This window comes from Hyla sarda, chromosome 10, assembly GCF_029499605.1.
Source record: "Hyla sarda isolate aHylSar1 chromosome 10, aHylSar1.hap1, whole genome shotgun sequence".
Taxonomy (NCBI): Eukaryota; Metazoa; Chordata; class Amphibia; order Anura; family Hylidae; genus Hyla; species Hyla sarda.
This window is the reverse complement of record NC_079198.1, coordinates 94,027,710-94,041,592: the sequence shown is the minus strand read 5'-3', so window position 1 is coordinate 94,041,592 and position 13,883 is coordinate 94,027,710. Positions and strand designations below refer to the sequence as shown.

At 41.1% G+C, this 13,883-nt stretch overlaps 1 protein-coding gene across 1 annotated transcript in view; it reads right to left on the bottom strand.

The window, feature by feature from the left end:
• Nucleotides 1-13,510, bottom strand: part of TNFRSF18 (TNF receptor superfamily member 18) — a 37,015-nt gene extending 23,505 nt beyond the window's left edge. Inside the window, exons 1-2 of the mRNA XM_056543022.1 lie at nt 13,385-13,510; nt 7,049-7,186 (exon numbers count right to left, since the gene is read on the bottom strand). Of these exons, the coding sequence (XP_056398997.1) occupies nt 7,049-7,186; nt 13,385-13,484 (238 nt within the window). The 5' untranslated portion in view covers nt 13,485-13,510. The remainder of the gene's footprint in view (nt 1-7,048; nt 7,187-13,384) is intronic.
• Nucleotides 13,511-13,883: the final 373 nt, after the last annotated feature.

Here is a 13,883-nt window from a genome sequence, read left to right as displayed (position 1 = left end):
GAAATGTCATTAGGATACAAGAACCATATTTATTGTCAAGATCTGACATATCATGCAAACTGTTTTTTTTTTTTTTGTTTTTTTAAATCAAAGTACTAATGTTGTTTCATTTTGCATACAAGCCTCAAGCTGTAGTTGTAGAAAAGGCTTTCACACTTCTGGTAAGGTCTGACAACGTTTCCTGTGCATATAAAAAACAGTTTCCATGGTCAAGCATGAAACAATACAAGACTTCTAAAATGCTACAAGACTTACTGTATTTTTTGCCCTATTGGACGCACCGGCATATAAGACGCACCCAATTTTAACCCTTTAACGGCACAGGACGTATATTTACGTCCTGCGCCGGCTCCCGCGATATGAAGCGGGGTCGCGCTGCGACCCCGCATCACATCGCGTCGGTCCCGGCGCTCATCAACGGCCGGGACCCGCGGCTAAGACCACATATCGCCGGTCGCGGCGATGTGCGTATTAACCCTTTAGAAGCCGCGGTCAAAGCTGACCACCGCTTCTAAAGCAAAAGTGAAAGTATCCCGGCTAGGCCCTTACCTGCCTCCTCGATGTCCGATCAATGAATGACTGCTCCGTGCCTGAGATCCAGGCAGGAGCAGTCAAGCGCCGATAACGCTGATCACAGGCGTGTTAATACACGCCAGTGATCAGCATAGGAGATCAGTGTGTGCAGTGTTATAGGTCCCTATGGGACCTATAACACTGCAAAAAAAAAAGTAAAAAAGTGTTAATAAAGGTCATTTAACCCCTTCCCTAATAAAAGTTTGAATCACCCCCCTTTTCCCATAAAAAAAATAAAACAGTGTAAATAAAAATAAACATATGTGGTATCGCCGCGTGCGTAAATGTCCGAACTATAAAAATATATCATTAATTAAGCCGCTTGGTCAATTGCGTATGCGCAAAAAAATTCCAAAGTCCAAAAAAGCGTATTTTGGTCACTTTTTATACCATTAAAAAATGAATAAAAAGTGATCAAAAAGTCAGATCAAAACAAAAATCATACCGATAAAAACTTCAGAACACGGCGCAAAAATGAGCCCCCATACCGCCCTGTACGTGGAAAAATAAAAAAGTTATAGGGGTCAGAAAAGGACATTTTTAAACGTATACATTTTCCTGCATGTAGTTATGATTTTTTCCCGAAGTACAACAAAATCAAACCTATACAAGTAGGGTATCATTTTAACCGTATGAACCTACAGAATAATGATAAGTTGTCATTTTTACCGAAATATGCACTCCGTAGAAACGGAAGCCCCCAAAAGTTACAAAATGTCGTTTTTTTTTTATTTTGTCGCACAATGATTATTTTTTCCGTTTCGTCGTGAATTTTTGGGTAAAATGACTGATGTCACTGCAAAGTACAATTGGTGATGCAAAACATAGGCCATAATATGGATTTTTAGGTGGAAAATTGAAAGGGTTATGATTTTAAAAGGTAAGGAGGAAATAACGAAAGTGCAAAAACGGAAAAACCCAGAGTCCTTAAGGGGTTAAAGGTGCAAAATCTAGAAAAAAAAGATTCTGAACCCAACAGTGATCTTCAAACTGCGGACCTCCAGATGTTGCAAAACTACAACTCCCAGCATGCACGGACAGCCGTTGGCTGTCCGGGCATGCTGGGAGTTGTAGTTTTGCAACATCTTTAGGTCCGCAGGTTGAAGACCACTGGATAGGAGGTAGTACTCACTTGTCCCTGCCGCTCCGGACCCGTCATCGCTGCCCTGGATGTCGCTCCATCGCTGTCGCCAAGTCCCCGTGGTGTCCCCGACGCTCCGGACGTCTTCTTCCCCGGGATCCACGCTCTCCTTCGCCGTCATCACGTCGCCATCATCAGAAAGCTACACACGCCGCTCCCATTGGATGATGGGACGGCGTGCGCGACGACGTGATGACGTCGAAGGAGAGCACTGGCCAGGATCCTGGCACGGAGCAGACACCGAGGAGGCAGGTAAAGTCCCTCCCGGTGTCCTGTAAGCTGTTCGGGATGCCGCGATTTCACCCTGGCGGTCCCGAACAGCCCGACGGAGCAGCCGGGTTAGTGTCACTTTTGCTTCAGACGCGGCGGTCAGCTTTGATCGCGGCATCTGAAGGGTTAATACAGGGCATCACCGCGATCGGTAATGTCCTGTATTAGCCACGGGTCCCGGCCATTGATGGCCGCAGGGACCGCCGCGATAGGTGTGTGTATTCACCGTATAAGACGCACCATACGACATATAATAAAAAAAACAAAACTTTAACCCAAATGCAGTTTCTTCTCAGGTTGCCTAAGTTTTCTTATTTTAAAGCGTAGCCGTCAGATCCAACAAAAAAAAACATTTTTGTATAATATTTCACTCAGTACCTAATCCTGACCATGTACATCTACTTTTTATGTCTAGCACCTTTATTTATTTTTTCATCACACTTTTAATTTAGCTCACTAGTCTGTATTCCTCTCAAAGGGAGGGGGCGTGGCCTCACTGTGCATGTCTCCGCCCCCTCCCTCAGTATGCTGTCTGCTCACATCTCCCCTCCTAGCATTAACAAAACTACAACTCCCAGCTTGTCCTCACTGACAGTAGTGGGACACAAGCTGACAGTGGGAAGATTTTTCCTCCAGCTGTGATCCCTGCGCTCACAGCTGTCAATCAAGGAAGTGTGTCCATGACATAGGTGATGATGCATGGACACAGCAGGACTAGTATGTTTCCAAGCAGGCAAGGGGGGCAGTTGTTTGGCTTTTTCAGTATTTCATACTGAAAATGTTCTAATGAAAGCAATTGCAAAACCTATTGGTTATACATGCTTTACAACATATCAAAAGTTTTTGTATCTGACAGTGCCCATTTAAGTTCTTTACAGGGGTTGTCTGGTCTAGACCCTCACTTTTAATGGTTATAAAGGATGTCTACTTCTGGAGGACTTAGCAACATCATTCTCCCTCCACTCAAGGAGAACAAATTCGCCCAGTTTCCTCCACATATTAACCCCTTAAGGACTGAGCGTTTTTCCGTTTTTGCACTTTCGTTTTTTCCTCCTTACCTTTTAAAAATCATAACCATTAAAATTTTTCACATAAAAATCCATATCATGGCTAATTTTTTGTGCCACCAATTCTACTTTGTAACGACATCAGTCATTTTATGCAAAAATCTACGGCGAAACAAAAAAAAAATCATTGTGCGACAAAATTGAAGAAAAAACGCCATATTGTAAATTTGGGGGCTTCCTTTCTACGCAGTACATTTTTCAGTAAAAGGGACACCTTATCTTTATTCTGTAGGTCCATATGATTAAAATGATACCCTACTTATATAGGTTTGATTTTGTATTACTTCTGGAAAAAAATCATAACTACATGCATGGTAATTAATAAGTTTAAAATTGTCATCGTTTGACCCCTAGGGTAAATTTTTTGCGCCATAATCTGAAGCCTTTATCGGTATCAGCTATTAAAAAGTCTGATCAAAACAAAATGGTACCGATAAAGGCTTCAGATCATGGCGCAAAAAATGTGCGTACGTCATTGACCGTGCGATTTAATTAATTATATGTTTTTATAGTTTACACATTTATGCATGCAGCGATACCACATATGTTTATCTTTTTTATTTATCTTTTTTATTTTAATGGGAAAAGGGGGTGATTAAAATTTTTATCAGGGGAGATGTTAAATCATCTTTATTAACTTTTATTTTTCACTTTTCTTTTGCAATGTTATAGCCCCCATAGGTAATTATAACAATATGCAATAATCTGAACTCTCACACTGATCACTACTATGTGTTAGCATAGCATTGAAAGTATATTCAGGAACTGACTTCAAGTGGTGTAGCTGGCTTCGCGTGGCGCTGACGAGACCAGATGGATCCGGTGTAAAGGGTAATACGTAGTTTAATGACCAAGATGCAACTCATTTCGCTGCGCATGTGCAGCAAAACACATTGCATCTTGGTCATTAAACTACATTTTACCCTTTACACAGTGTCCATCTGGTCTCGTCAGCTCCACGCTGAGCCGGCTACACCACTTGAAGTCTGTTCCTGAATATACCTTCATCGCACCAGCTGGAGGACAGCAGACAATTGATCTTGACATCATACTATTACCATTGTTGTGTCTGAGTTTACACAACTCTCCAGGGTGAGTGATTATCTTATTACTTTTCTTCACTGTTTGTGGTTAGTTTTACCCTATGGAATGCTTTTTTCCTTGTTTTCATAGCATAGCATTGATCAGTCTTAATGCTGCTTGACTGCTCCTGCCTGAATCTCAAGCATGGAGCAATCATTCGGCGATCGGACGCAGAGGAGGCAGGTAAGAGACCCTCCTGGTGCATCCTAGCTGATCGGGACACCACGGTTTCACCACAGTGGTCCCAATCAGCCCGAGTGCTTTTTTTTTTACTTTAGAGTCGGCGATCGACTTTGATCGCCGCGTCTAAAGGGTTAATAGCGCATGTCACTGCAATCTGTAAGGTCCGCTATTAGCCACGGGTCCTGGACGTTGTTAGACAGCGGCCTGGCCCGACCCGCTATGATTTTGGGTCACGGCGTGACCTCGCGTTATAAAAAGGGAGAGGGCGCAAGGCGTACAGGTACACCCTGCCTCCTAAAGAGGTTAAGAGTACTTCATATCACTTTTTGTTATAAGGTTGCCGTATATGGTTTTCCTTTTGAAAACCATATACAACCATATAGCAAATCATATTCATTGACTTACCATACAAAAACTTACACAACTAAATGTATTCGGTTGTGTACGTTTTTGAACATGTAGTTTTCTACGTGTACAGTTTTGTGTTTTTTTATCCCCTGCAAAAAACCATGGTCAACCCTGGTTTTGTTCCTGGTTCTGTCCTGTTTTTTACACTTTACTACACAGCCACCTGCATACTTCCATAGCCGAGGATGTGCAGTATCCGTCCCTCAGCGCTGCAGTACTACTATTACTACTCCCATCATGGAACAGACTCTGTTCCATGATGAGAGTAGTAGTAACCTTGACTGTGTGAGTCTGCGGGCGGCTGAAGTGACTCTACAGGAGCACTTGGACTACTACTCTAATCATGAAACAAAGTCTGTCCCATGTTTTATGCAGTAGTACTGGGACTCACTCCTGAGACCCGCTGCGATCCTAACATATAAGCCTGTAAAGTGGCCAGCATGCCAGGGATGTGTGTCATTGTGCCGCTCTGCAGCCTACATAGGCTTCCGCCACCTCCAGACTGTCATTGTGCCGCTATATGATCTCATGCTGCTGGTGGCACATTAAATTTGTTAATCTCTTTAAACTCTTCAATTAACATCTCAAAAATCTCTTTAATCTCTTCAATTGTGACGCCATAGGGTCTCCCGACCCTGCTGCCACATCCAGACTCTGTCATTGTGCCACTCTGCGGCCGTGATTCTATTAGCGATGCCTGTAATCTGCAGGTCATATTGAATAACAGTATTATTTCACTAACACAGCACACTCCCTATGCGTGTTACTGCAAGACAAAGTGTTCTACTAGCAATGCACCACAAATTTATTCAGATCTTACCAAATTTTTTCGGAAAATTCGGTGAATCGGACAAATAGAATTTTTGAAAAAATTCGCCCATCTCTATATTCCCTGTCGGGAGCACTGATTAGTGAGCACAGATGGACTAAACAGGGCTCCTGATGGAAAATATGAAGTTACAGAGCAGTGCTTTGATACAGTCTTGTCAATTAAAAAAAAAAAAATGCTGCAAAACCGTATTGCAAAATTGTGATGTGAATGTAGCCTAAGCTGATCACTTTTGATATCACCTGTGCTCCTCTTATCAACAAGGGACCCTTTTAACAAAAAGTAAAGATGGGTTAAAGATAATCTGCCACCTGAAGACCCCCTATACAACTGCTAGCTATAAAGAGATGAGTGCAAGAGGACACATGAGGGGAATTTATCCTTGTCACACAGTTCGAGCTGAGCAGCGTTTTGGACTCTTTCCTGGTTTAAGTGACAGACAGGGCCCGGCTTCCTGATTTCACCAGGTCTTTACACTGGAAGCCGATACCTGTAAGTGCAAACAATTAGTTAATGGCTGCAGCTAAAAGTTAGGTTTTTTTCTGTGTCTTGCACAAGTCAGTCAGTCATGTGCGGCCTGACATTTGTGAACTGGCTGTAGGAGTTACTAGGGAAGGTGAAACAAAAGCACCTCAAGTTACTGAATTATACAGTGTGTGAAAAAGAGAACTTTCTAATATTCAGTTACCACAACCTATAAAACTTGTCTGACCACAAAAGTACTGTGTGACTTACAAAAAGGGGATTATCTATCCTTGTGATATATTTATGTTAACTTGTTGTAAACTCTGGGCATTTCTGTGCATAGAAAAACTGCACTTTGCAATAGGAGATCTGTAGCTGTAAGATGCCCCTTAAAGTGGTACTCCGCTGCTCAGCATTTGGAACAAACAGTTTGGAACAAATGCTGGGAGCTCGTAACATCATAGCCTCGCCTCCTCATGACGTCACACCTTGCCCCCTCAATGCAAGTCTGAGAGGGGGCGCGACAGCTTCCTGGTTGCCGGTGGTCGGTGAGTCGTACTGCACTCAGCCAATCACCGGCTGCTGGAAGACCCACCTCGGACAGCGATAGACTGAGCGGCAGTGTGATATTTTCGGCCCCGGCACCAGGAAGAAGACCAGTGCCGAGGCCGAAAACATCCAACTGCCGCTCAGCCTATCGCTGTCTGAGGCGGGGCTTCACAGCAGCCGGTGATTGGCTGAGTGCAGTACGACTCACCGACTACCATGAACCAGGAAGAGGATCTCGGCGGAGGCAGGAGCAGGTTACCGGAGGCACCAGGGGAGCAGCGGCAGGTATGTATCCCTTTTTTTTTTTTTACTGCCGGCAGTACAAACACACAATTTTTATATCTCAGAGTACTCCTTTAACCCAACAATCCTAACCATATTTGCTCAACATGAGTTTGAAGAACATTGTTGACAACCACTATAGGAACTGAAAATACCACTTCTTGCTCCCGCCATTGGCAAGAAGAGTGAAAACATTACCTGATTTCTTTAGCTGAGATCTTTCACACGTTGGAAATGGTTTACATGTAATGCAACTTTTAGAAAAACAGCCATATCCTTGACGGCAACGACATTCTTCTTGTCTTGTGTTATCTAAACAAATTTTTGAATTTTTTACTGCAAAGAAAAAAAAAATTTAGTTTGCAAGGGGACAACCTGTATATCATCAGCTTAGGTGGTTGACTCACCATTTGTCTAGAAATAGATAGAGGCTACATACACATCACAATTTTGCAATACGGTTTCGTATCAGTTTTTTCCCAAAAAACGGAAACAAAAAACTGACAAAACTGAATGCAAAATGGTACATAATAAAAATCATATGCAGATTTATAATGGGAAAAAAGGTAGTAGGGGTACTACTACCATCATGGAACAGGCTATCTGCCATGACAGGAGTAGTAGTTTTCCCAGACTGCTGGAGTCTGCAGGTGGCTGTGGTGACTCTGCAGTAGTGCTTGTACTACTACTCCCATTATTAAAAAATTAAGTTAAAAAAATTTGAAAAACCCCCTCCCCCAATAAAAATGTAAATTGTCCCATTTTCACTATTTCACCCCCAAAAAGTGTTAAAAAAATATTTTATATACGTATTTGGTATTGCCGTGTGCGTAAATATCTGAAATATTAAAATAAAATGTTAATGATACCGTATGGTGAACGGCGTGAACATTAAAAAAAAAGTCCAAAATAGCTGCTTTTTTATAACATTTTATTCCTCCAAAAATGTATAAGAAATGTATTAAAAGTTTTATATAAGCAAATATGGTATCAATAAAAAGTACAGATCACGGTGAAAAAAATTAGCCCTCATACCGCCGCTTATACAGAAAAATTAAAAAGTTATAGGTCTTCAAAATAGGGGGATTTTAAACGCACTAATTTGGTTAAAAAGTTTGTGATTTTTTTTAAGTGCATAAGTAATAGAAAAGTATGTTATCATGGGTAACATTTTAATCATATTGACCCAAAGAACAAATAACACATGTCATTTTTACCGTAAATTGTACGCCGTGAAAACTAAACCTTTAGCAAAATTGCGGTTTTCTTTTTAATTTCCCCACACAAATAGTATTTTTTTGGTTGCGCCATACATTTTATGGTAAAGTTAGTGATGGCATTACAACGGGAAACTGGTAATTCAAAAAACAAGCCCTCATACTAGTCTGTGGATGAAAATATAAAAGAGTTATGATTTTTTGAAGGCGAGGAGGAAAAAACGAAAATGTAAAAATAAAATTGTCTGCGTCCTTAAAACCCAAATGGGCTGCGTCCTTAAGGGGTTAATGTCGGTCTCTGGGAGAATAAGACATTGGGTTTTTTACTGGATTTTTATCTATGGTCAGTTGTATATTTTCTTTTTTAACATGTAGACATCTATGGAAATTCCCCACCCACATGCTCTTGAGTAAGAAGTAAGAGTCACTGGATGGAATCCCATTTCAATAAATGGATCAGGTATAGTTCTACAACCAAAATGGCCATAGTTACCCCACCCCCTTTACATATAATAATATGTATATAATGAAAAAGTATGCTAATTTTTGATTTCTACTCAACCCTTACCAATAAGAATTACAGACACATAGCTTATGGGGGAGATTTATCAAAACCTGTGCAGAGGCAAATTTGCCCAGTTGCCCATAGCAACCAATCAGATTGCTTTTTTTCATTTTGCAGAGGCCTTGTTAACCCCTTAAGGACCCAGCCAATTTTCACTGTAGAACCCGGCCATTTTTTGCACATCTGATCACTGTCACTTTAAGCATTAATAACTCTGGGATGCTTTTACCTTTTATTCTAATTCCGATAATGTTTTTACGTGACATATTCTACTTTATGGTAGTGGTAAAATTTTGTCAATACTTGCATCATTTCTTGGTGAAAAATAAAAAAATGTGATGAAAAAATTGAAAATGTTGCATTTTTTTTAACTTTGAAGCTCTCTGCTAATAAGGAAAATGAATATTCCAAATAAATTATTCATTGATTCACATATACAATATGTCTACTTTATATTTGCATCATAAAGTTGACATGTTTTTACTCTTGGAAGACATCAGAGGGCTTCAAAGTATAGCAGCAATTTTTCACAAAATTTTTCAAAATATTTCAAGGACCAGTTCAGTTTTGAAATGGATTTGAAGGGCTTTTATATTAGAAATACCCCATAAATGACCCCATTATAAAAACTGCACCCTAAAAGTATTCAAAATGACATTTAAAAGGTTTGTTAATCCTTTAGGTGTTTCACAGGAATAGCAGCAAATTGAAGGAGAAAATGCAAAATCTTCCTTTTTTACACTGGCATGTTCTTGTAGACTCAGTTATTGAATTTTTACAAAGGGTAAAATGAGAGAAATCTTCCAACAATGTGTAACCCAAATTCTAGAACAGAAAAATACCTCATATGTGTAGGTCAAGTGTTCGGCGGGCGCAGTAGAAGACTCAGAAGGGAAGAGCGACAGTGGGATTTTGGAGAGTGAGTTTTTCTGAAATGGTTTTTGGGGGGCATGTCACATTTAGGAAGCCCCTATGGTGCCAGTACAGCAAAAAAAACAAACAAAAAAAAACATGGCATACTATTTTGGAAGCACCCCTCAAGGCACGTAACAAGGGGTCCAGTGAGCCCTAACACCCCACAGGTGTTTGAAGACTATTGAGTATGGAAATACCCCATGTGTGGACGTCAAGAGCTCTGCTGGCGCACTACAATGCTCAGAAGAGAAGGAGTCACATTTGGCTTTTGAAAAGCAAATTTTTCTGAAATGGTTTTTGGTGGGCATGTCACATTTAAGAATCCCCTATGGTGCCAGAACAGCAAAAAAACAAAACAAAACACATGGCATACTATTTTGGAAACTATACTCCTCAAGGCATGTAACAAGAGGTCCAGTAAGCCTTAACACCCCACAGGTGTTTGACAACTTTTTGTTGAAGTTGGATGTGTAAATTATAATTTTTTTCACTAAAATGCTAGTTTTCCCTCAAATTTTTTTTTTACATGGGATAATAGGACAAAATTTTCCCCAAAATTTGTAACCCCATCTCTTCTGAATATGGAAATACACCATGTGTGGATGTCAAGTGCTCTGCTGGCGAACTACAATGCTCAGAAGAGAAGGAGTGCCATTGAACTTTTTGAAAAAAAATTGTTTGGAATGGAAGTCAGGGGCCATGTGCGTATACAAAGTCCCCCGCGCTGCCAGAACAGTGGACCCCCCACATGGGACACTATTTTGGAAACTACACCCCTCAAAGAATTTAATAAGGGGTGCAGTGAGTATTTACACCCCACTGGCATTTGACAGATCTTTGGAACAGTGGGCTGTGCAAATGAAAAATAACATTTTTCATTTTCACGGACCACTGTTCCAAAAATCTGTCAGACACCTGTGGGGCGTAAATGCTCACTGTACCCCTTATTACATTATGTGAGGGGTGTGGTTTCCAAAATTAGGTCACATGTGGGGGGGGGTCCCTTGTTCTGGCACTATGGGGGCTTTATAAACACACGTGGCCTTCAATTCCGGACAAATTTTCTCTTCAAAACCCAATGGCGCTCCTTCTCTTCTGAGCATTGTAGTTTGCCCGCAGAGCACTTTACATTCACATATGGGGTATGTTCTTACTCAGAAGAAATGGGGTTACAAATTTTTATTTTCCTATTTTCCCTTGTAAAAATGAAAAATTTAGGGTAACACCAGCATTTTTGTGAATTTTTTTTTTTTTTCATTTTTCCATTCAACTTTGAATAATTTTCATTAAACGCTTGTGGGGTGTTAAGGCTCACTATACCCCTTGTTACGTTCCGTGAGGGGTGTAGTTTCCAAAATGGGGTCACATGTGGGTATTTCTTTTTTTGCGTTTATGTCAGAACCACTTTAAAATCAGCCACCCCTGTGCAAATCACCAATTTAGGCCTCACATGTACATAGTGCACTCTTACTCCTGAGCCTTGTTGTGTGCCCGCAGAGCATTTAACACCCACATATGGGGTATTTCTGTACTCAGGAGCAATTTAGTTGAAAATTTTGGGGGTCTTTTTTTCATTTAACGCTTGTGAAAATCAAAAGTATGGGGCAACACCAGCATGTTAGTGTAATTTTTTTTATTTTTTTACAGTAACAAGCTGGTGTAGCCTCCAACTTTTCCCTTTCATAAGGGTTAAAAAGAGAAAAAGCCCCCCAAAATTTGTAGTGCAATTTCTCCCGAGTACGGAAATACCCCATATGTGGCCCAAAACTGTTTCCTTGAAATACGACAGGGCTCCGAAGTGAGAGAGCACCATGCGCATTTGAGGACTGAATTGGGAATTGCAAGCTGAAGGTACGCAACTACAACTCCCAGCATGGCAAGACAGCTGTTTGCTGTTTGGGCATGCTGGGATTTGCAGTTTTGCAACATCTGGAGGGCTACAGTATAGAGACCAGTGCACAGTGATCTCCAAACTGTGGCCCTCCAGATGTTGCAAAACTACAAATCCCAGCATGCACATACAGCAAACTGCTGTGTGGGCATGCAAGGAATTGTAGTTTTGCAAGATTTAGAGGGCCACAGTTTGGAGATCACTGTGCAGCGGTCTCTAAACTGTAGACCTCCAGCTGTTGCAAAACTACAACTCCCAGCATGCCCAATAGCTGTCTGGGCATGCTGTTAGTTGTAGTTTTGCAACATCTGGAGGGCTACAGATAGAGACCACTGTAAATTGGTCTCAAACTGTAGCCCTCCAGATGTTGCTAGGCAACTCACCGGCTACTGTAGGATCCAAGGAGCCAGCCACACGGCATCGCCACCAGCCGATCACCGTCACCCGCAGCCTCCGCAGATCAGTAAGTGACCTTCGGCTCTGGTTCCTGTCGGTTTGCCTGTCCTGCCCCGGCTATTGTGGGTGGGTAGAACGCGGAAAACGAAAGTTAACCCCCCGCCCCCGATCTGCTATTGGTGGTCGCATCTATATGACCAATAGCAGGGATAGGAAGGGTGGCACCCCTGCCACCTCACTCCTATCCCTTATTTTCCGGGTCACCGGGTCACCATAGACCCATAATCATGGAATCGCGCAAATCACAAGTGTGAATTCACTTACGATTTACCGTGATCGCCTACATGGGGGGGGATCTGATGACCCCCCCTGGGCATTTGCCCGGGGTGCCTGCTGATCGATATCAGTAGTCACCCCGGTCCCCACAAGCGCGCGGCGGGGATCGGAATTCCCACGGGCGTACCTGTACGCCCTGGGTCGTTAAGACCAAGGTACACAGGGCGTATCCATACGCCCTGGGTCCTGTACCGGTTAAAAATGAAAGGAGCAAACTGATTGATTGCTATGCGCAACTCTGCAACTTTTCCTCTGGACAGGTTTCGATAAATTTCCACCAATATCTTTATAAAACAGTGTAAATCCTATCCTCAGGTTTTGTGGGGGTATTGCAGCTAAGTTGTAATATCACACACAACCTGAGGATAGGGGTGGTGCTGGTTTTGGAAGAAATTAGCTCTGGTTTTTCTATTCCTGGACAACACCATTTAAGAACTTAGGTAACTAGATCATGTGTAGAGTGTTCACATGCATAATAATAGGTATAATATACTCTTCCTAGGCTATGCTCACAGCATATTTGGTGTGTGTTCATAATATGTTCTATATTCATAGATCCTTAGACCCCATAAAACTGATAATTATAAATAAAAAATAAAAAAGTATTTATGACCCAGGTATATGTCAGCATACATTTTTTCTACATGAATAAAATATGAATTAAATATGAGAATTATTTATTTAGCACTAATATTCATTTACAGACAGTATTTTTCACAGTTCTGCTGCTTGTTATTGGTTCCAGTCAAAAATTCTATCATGAGATACATGTTGGGCTCTACATTTGGCATATATGCTAGAAAAAAATTCAAAGGGTTCCATTCATTCAATAGGCCAACAGTCCTTTTGGCCCCCATGGGGCCGGTATATGTTGGGATACACTGGAAACAATAGGAATAATATTCCATAAGCCTACCATCAGGAACTTATACATTGGAAATTCTTCCCGAAATATACCTCAAAATCTTTACCTTCACTTATCTCCAACAATGCTGTTGGTAAGTAGTCCCTATGTAATATTTCTGCATAATCCCTAGTTTAAATAATATAGAACACAGTTCTACGATATGACACAGGCTGTAACTTGGTATAAGTGCAAGTTAAGTAATGCAATATATGTACAATGTTACTGAACATTCTATGTGATTTCTCTATATGAAATTCAATGGGTAACATATGTTTAGTAATAAAAATCTTATTGAGATTACACTTACTGTGTTCACATGGCGGGCAGCATATTGAAAGTTCATTTATGTTAACCTTGTAATTGCCAGTGGTGCATTCCTCAGCAGCAAATATAGTAGTGCTTCCCATTAGTATCACACACAATGCTACTAGCAACAAACTCATCTTCCAAGTGAGACAAATTTTCACTAGAATATGCAGCCTGGTTAGGTTCCCTAAAATGCTCTGCTACAGTTAAGAATCTATAACTAATGTCACCCATTTGTCACAAATGTCAATCTTTTATTTTCCTCATGGTGGGAGGGAGGGAGGAAGTTTTGTGCGTCAGACACATTTCCCGTTTGGTTTAGCATTTTTTCTTCCTGTGGTCTCTTCTATATATATTTGCATGTTGCTGTGTGTATGGTCATTTTTGACAGTCACATAAAATGATGGGGTGCTAGCTTTTTTTTTGTTATTCTTGATTTTGTATTACATTTTTTATTCCAATTTTAAAAGTTATATCGGCATTGTTTTCTAATCCAGTCA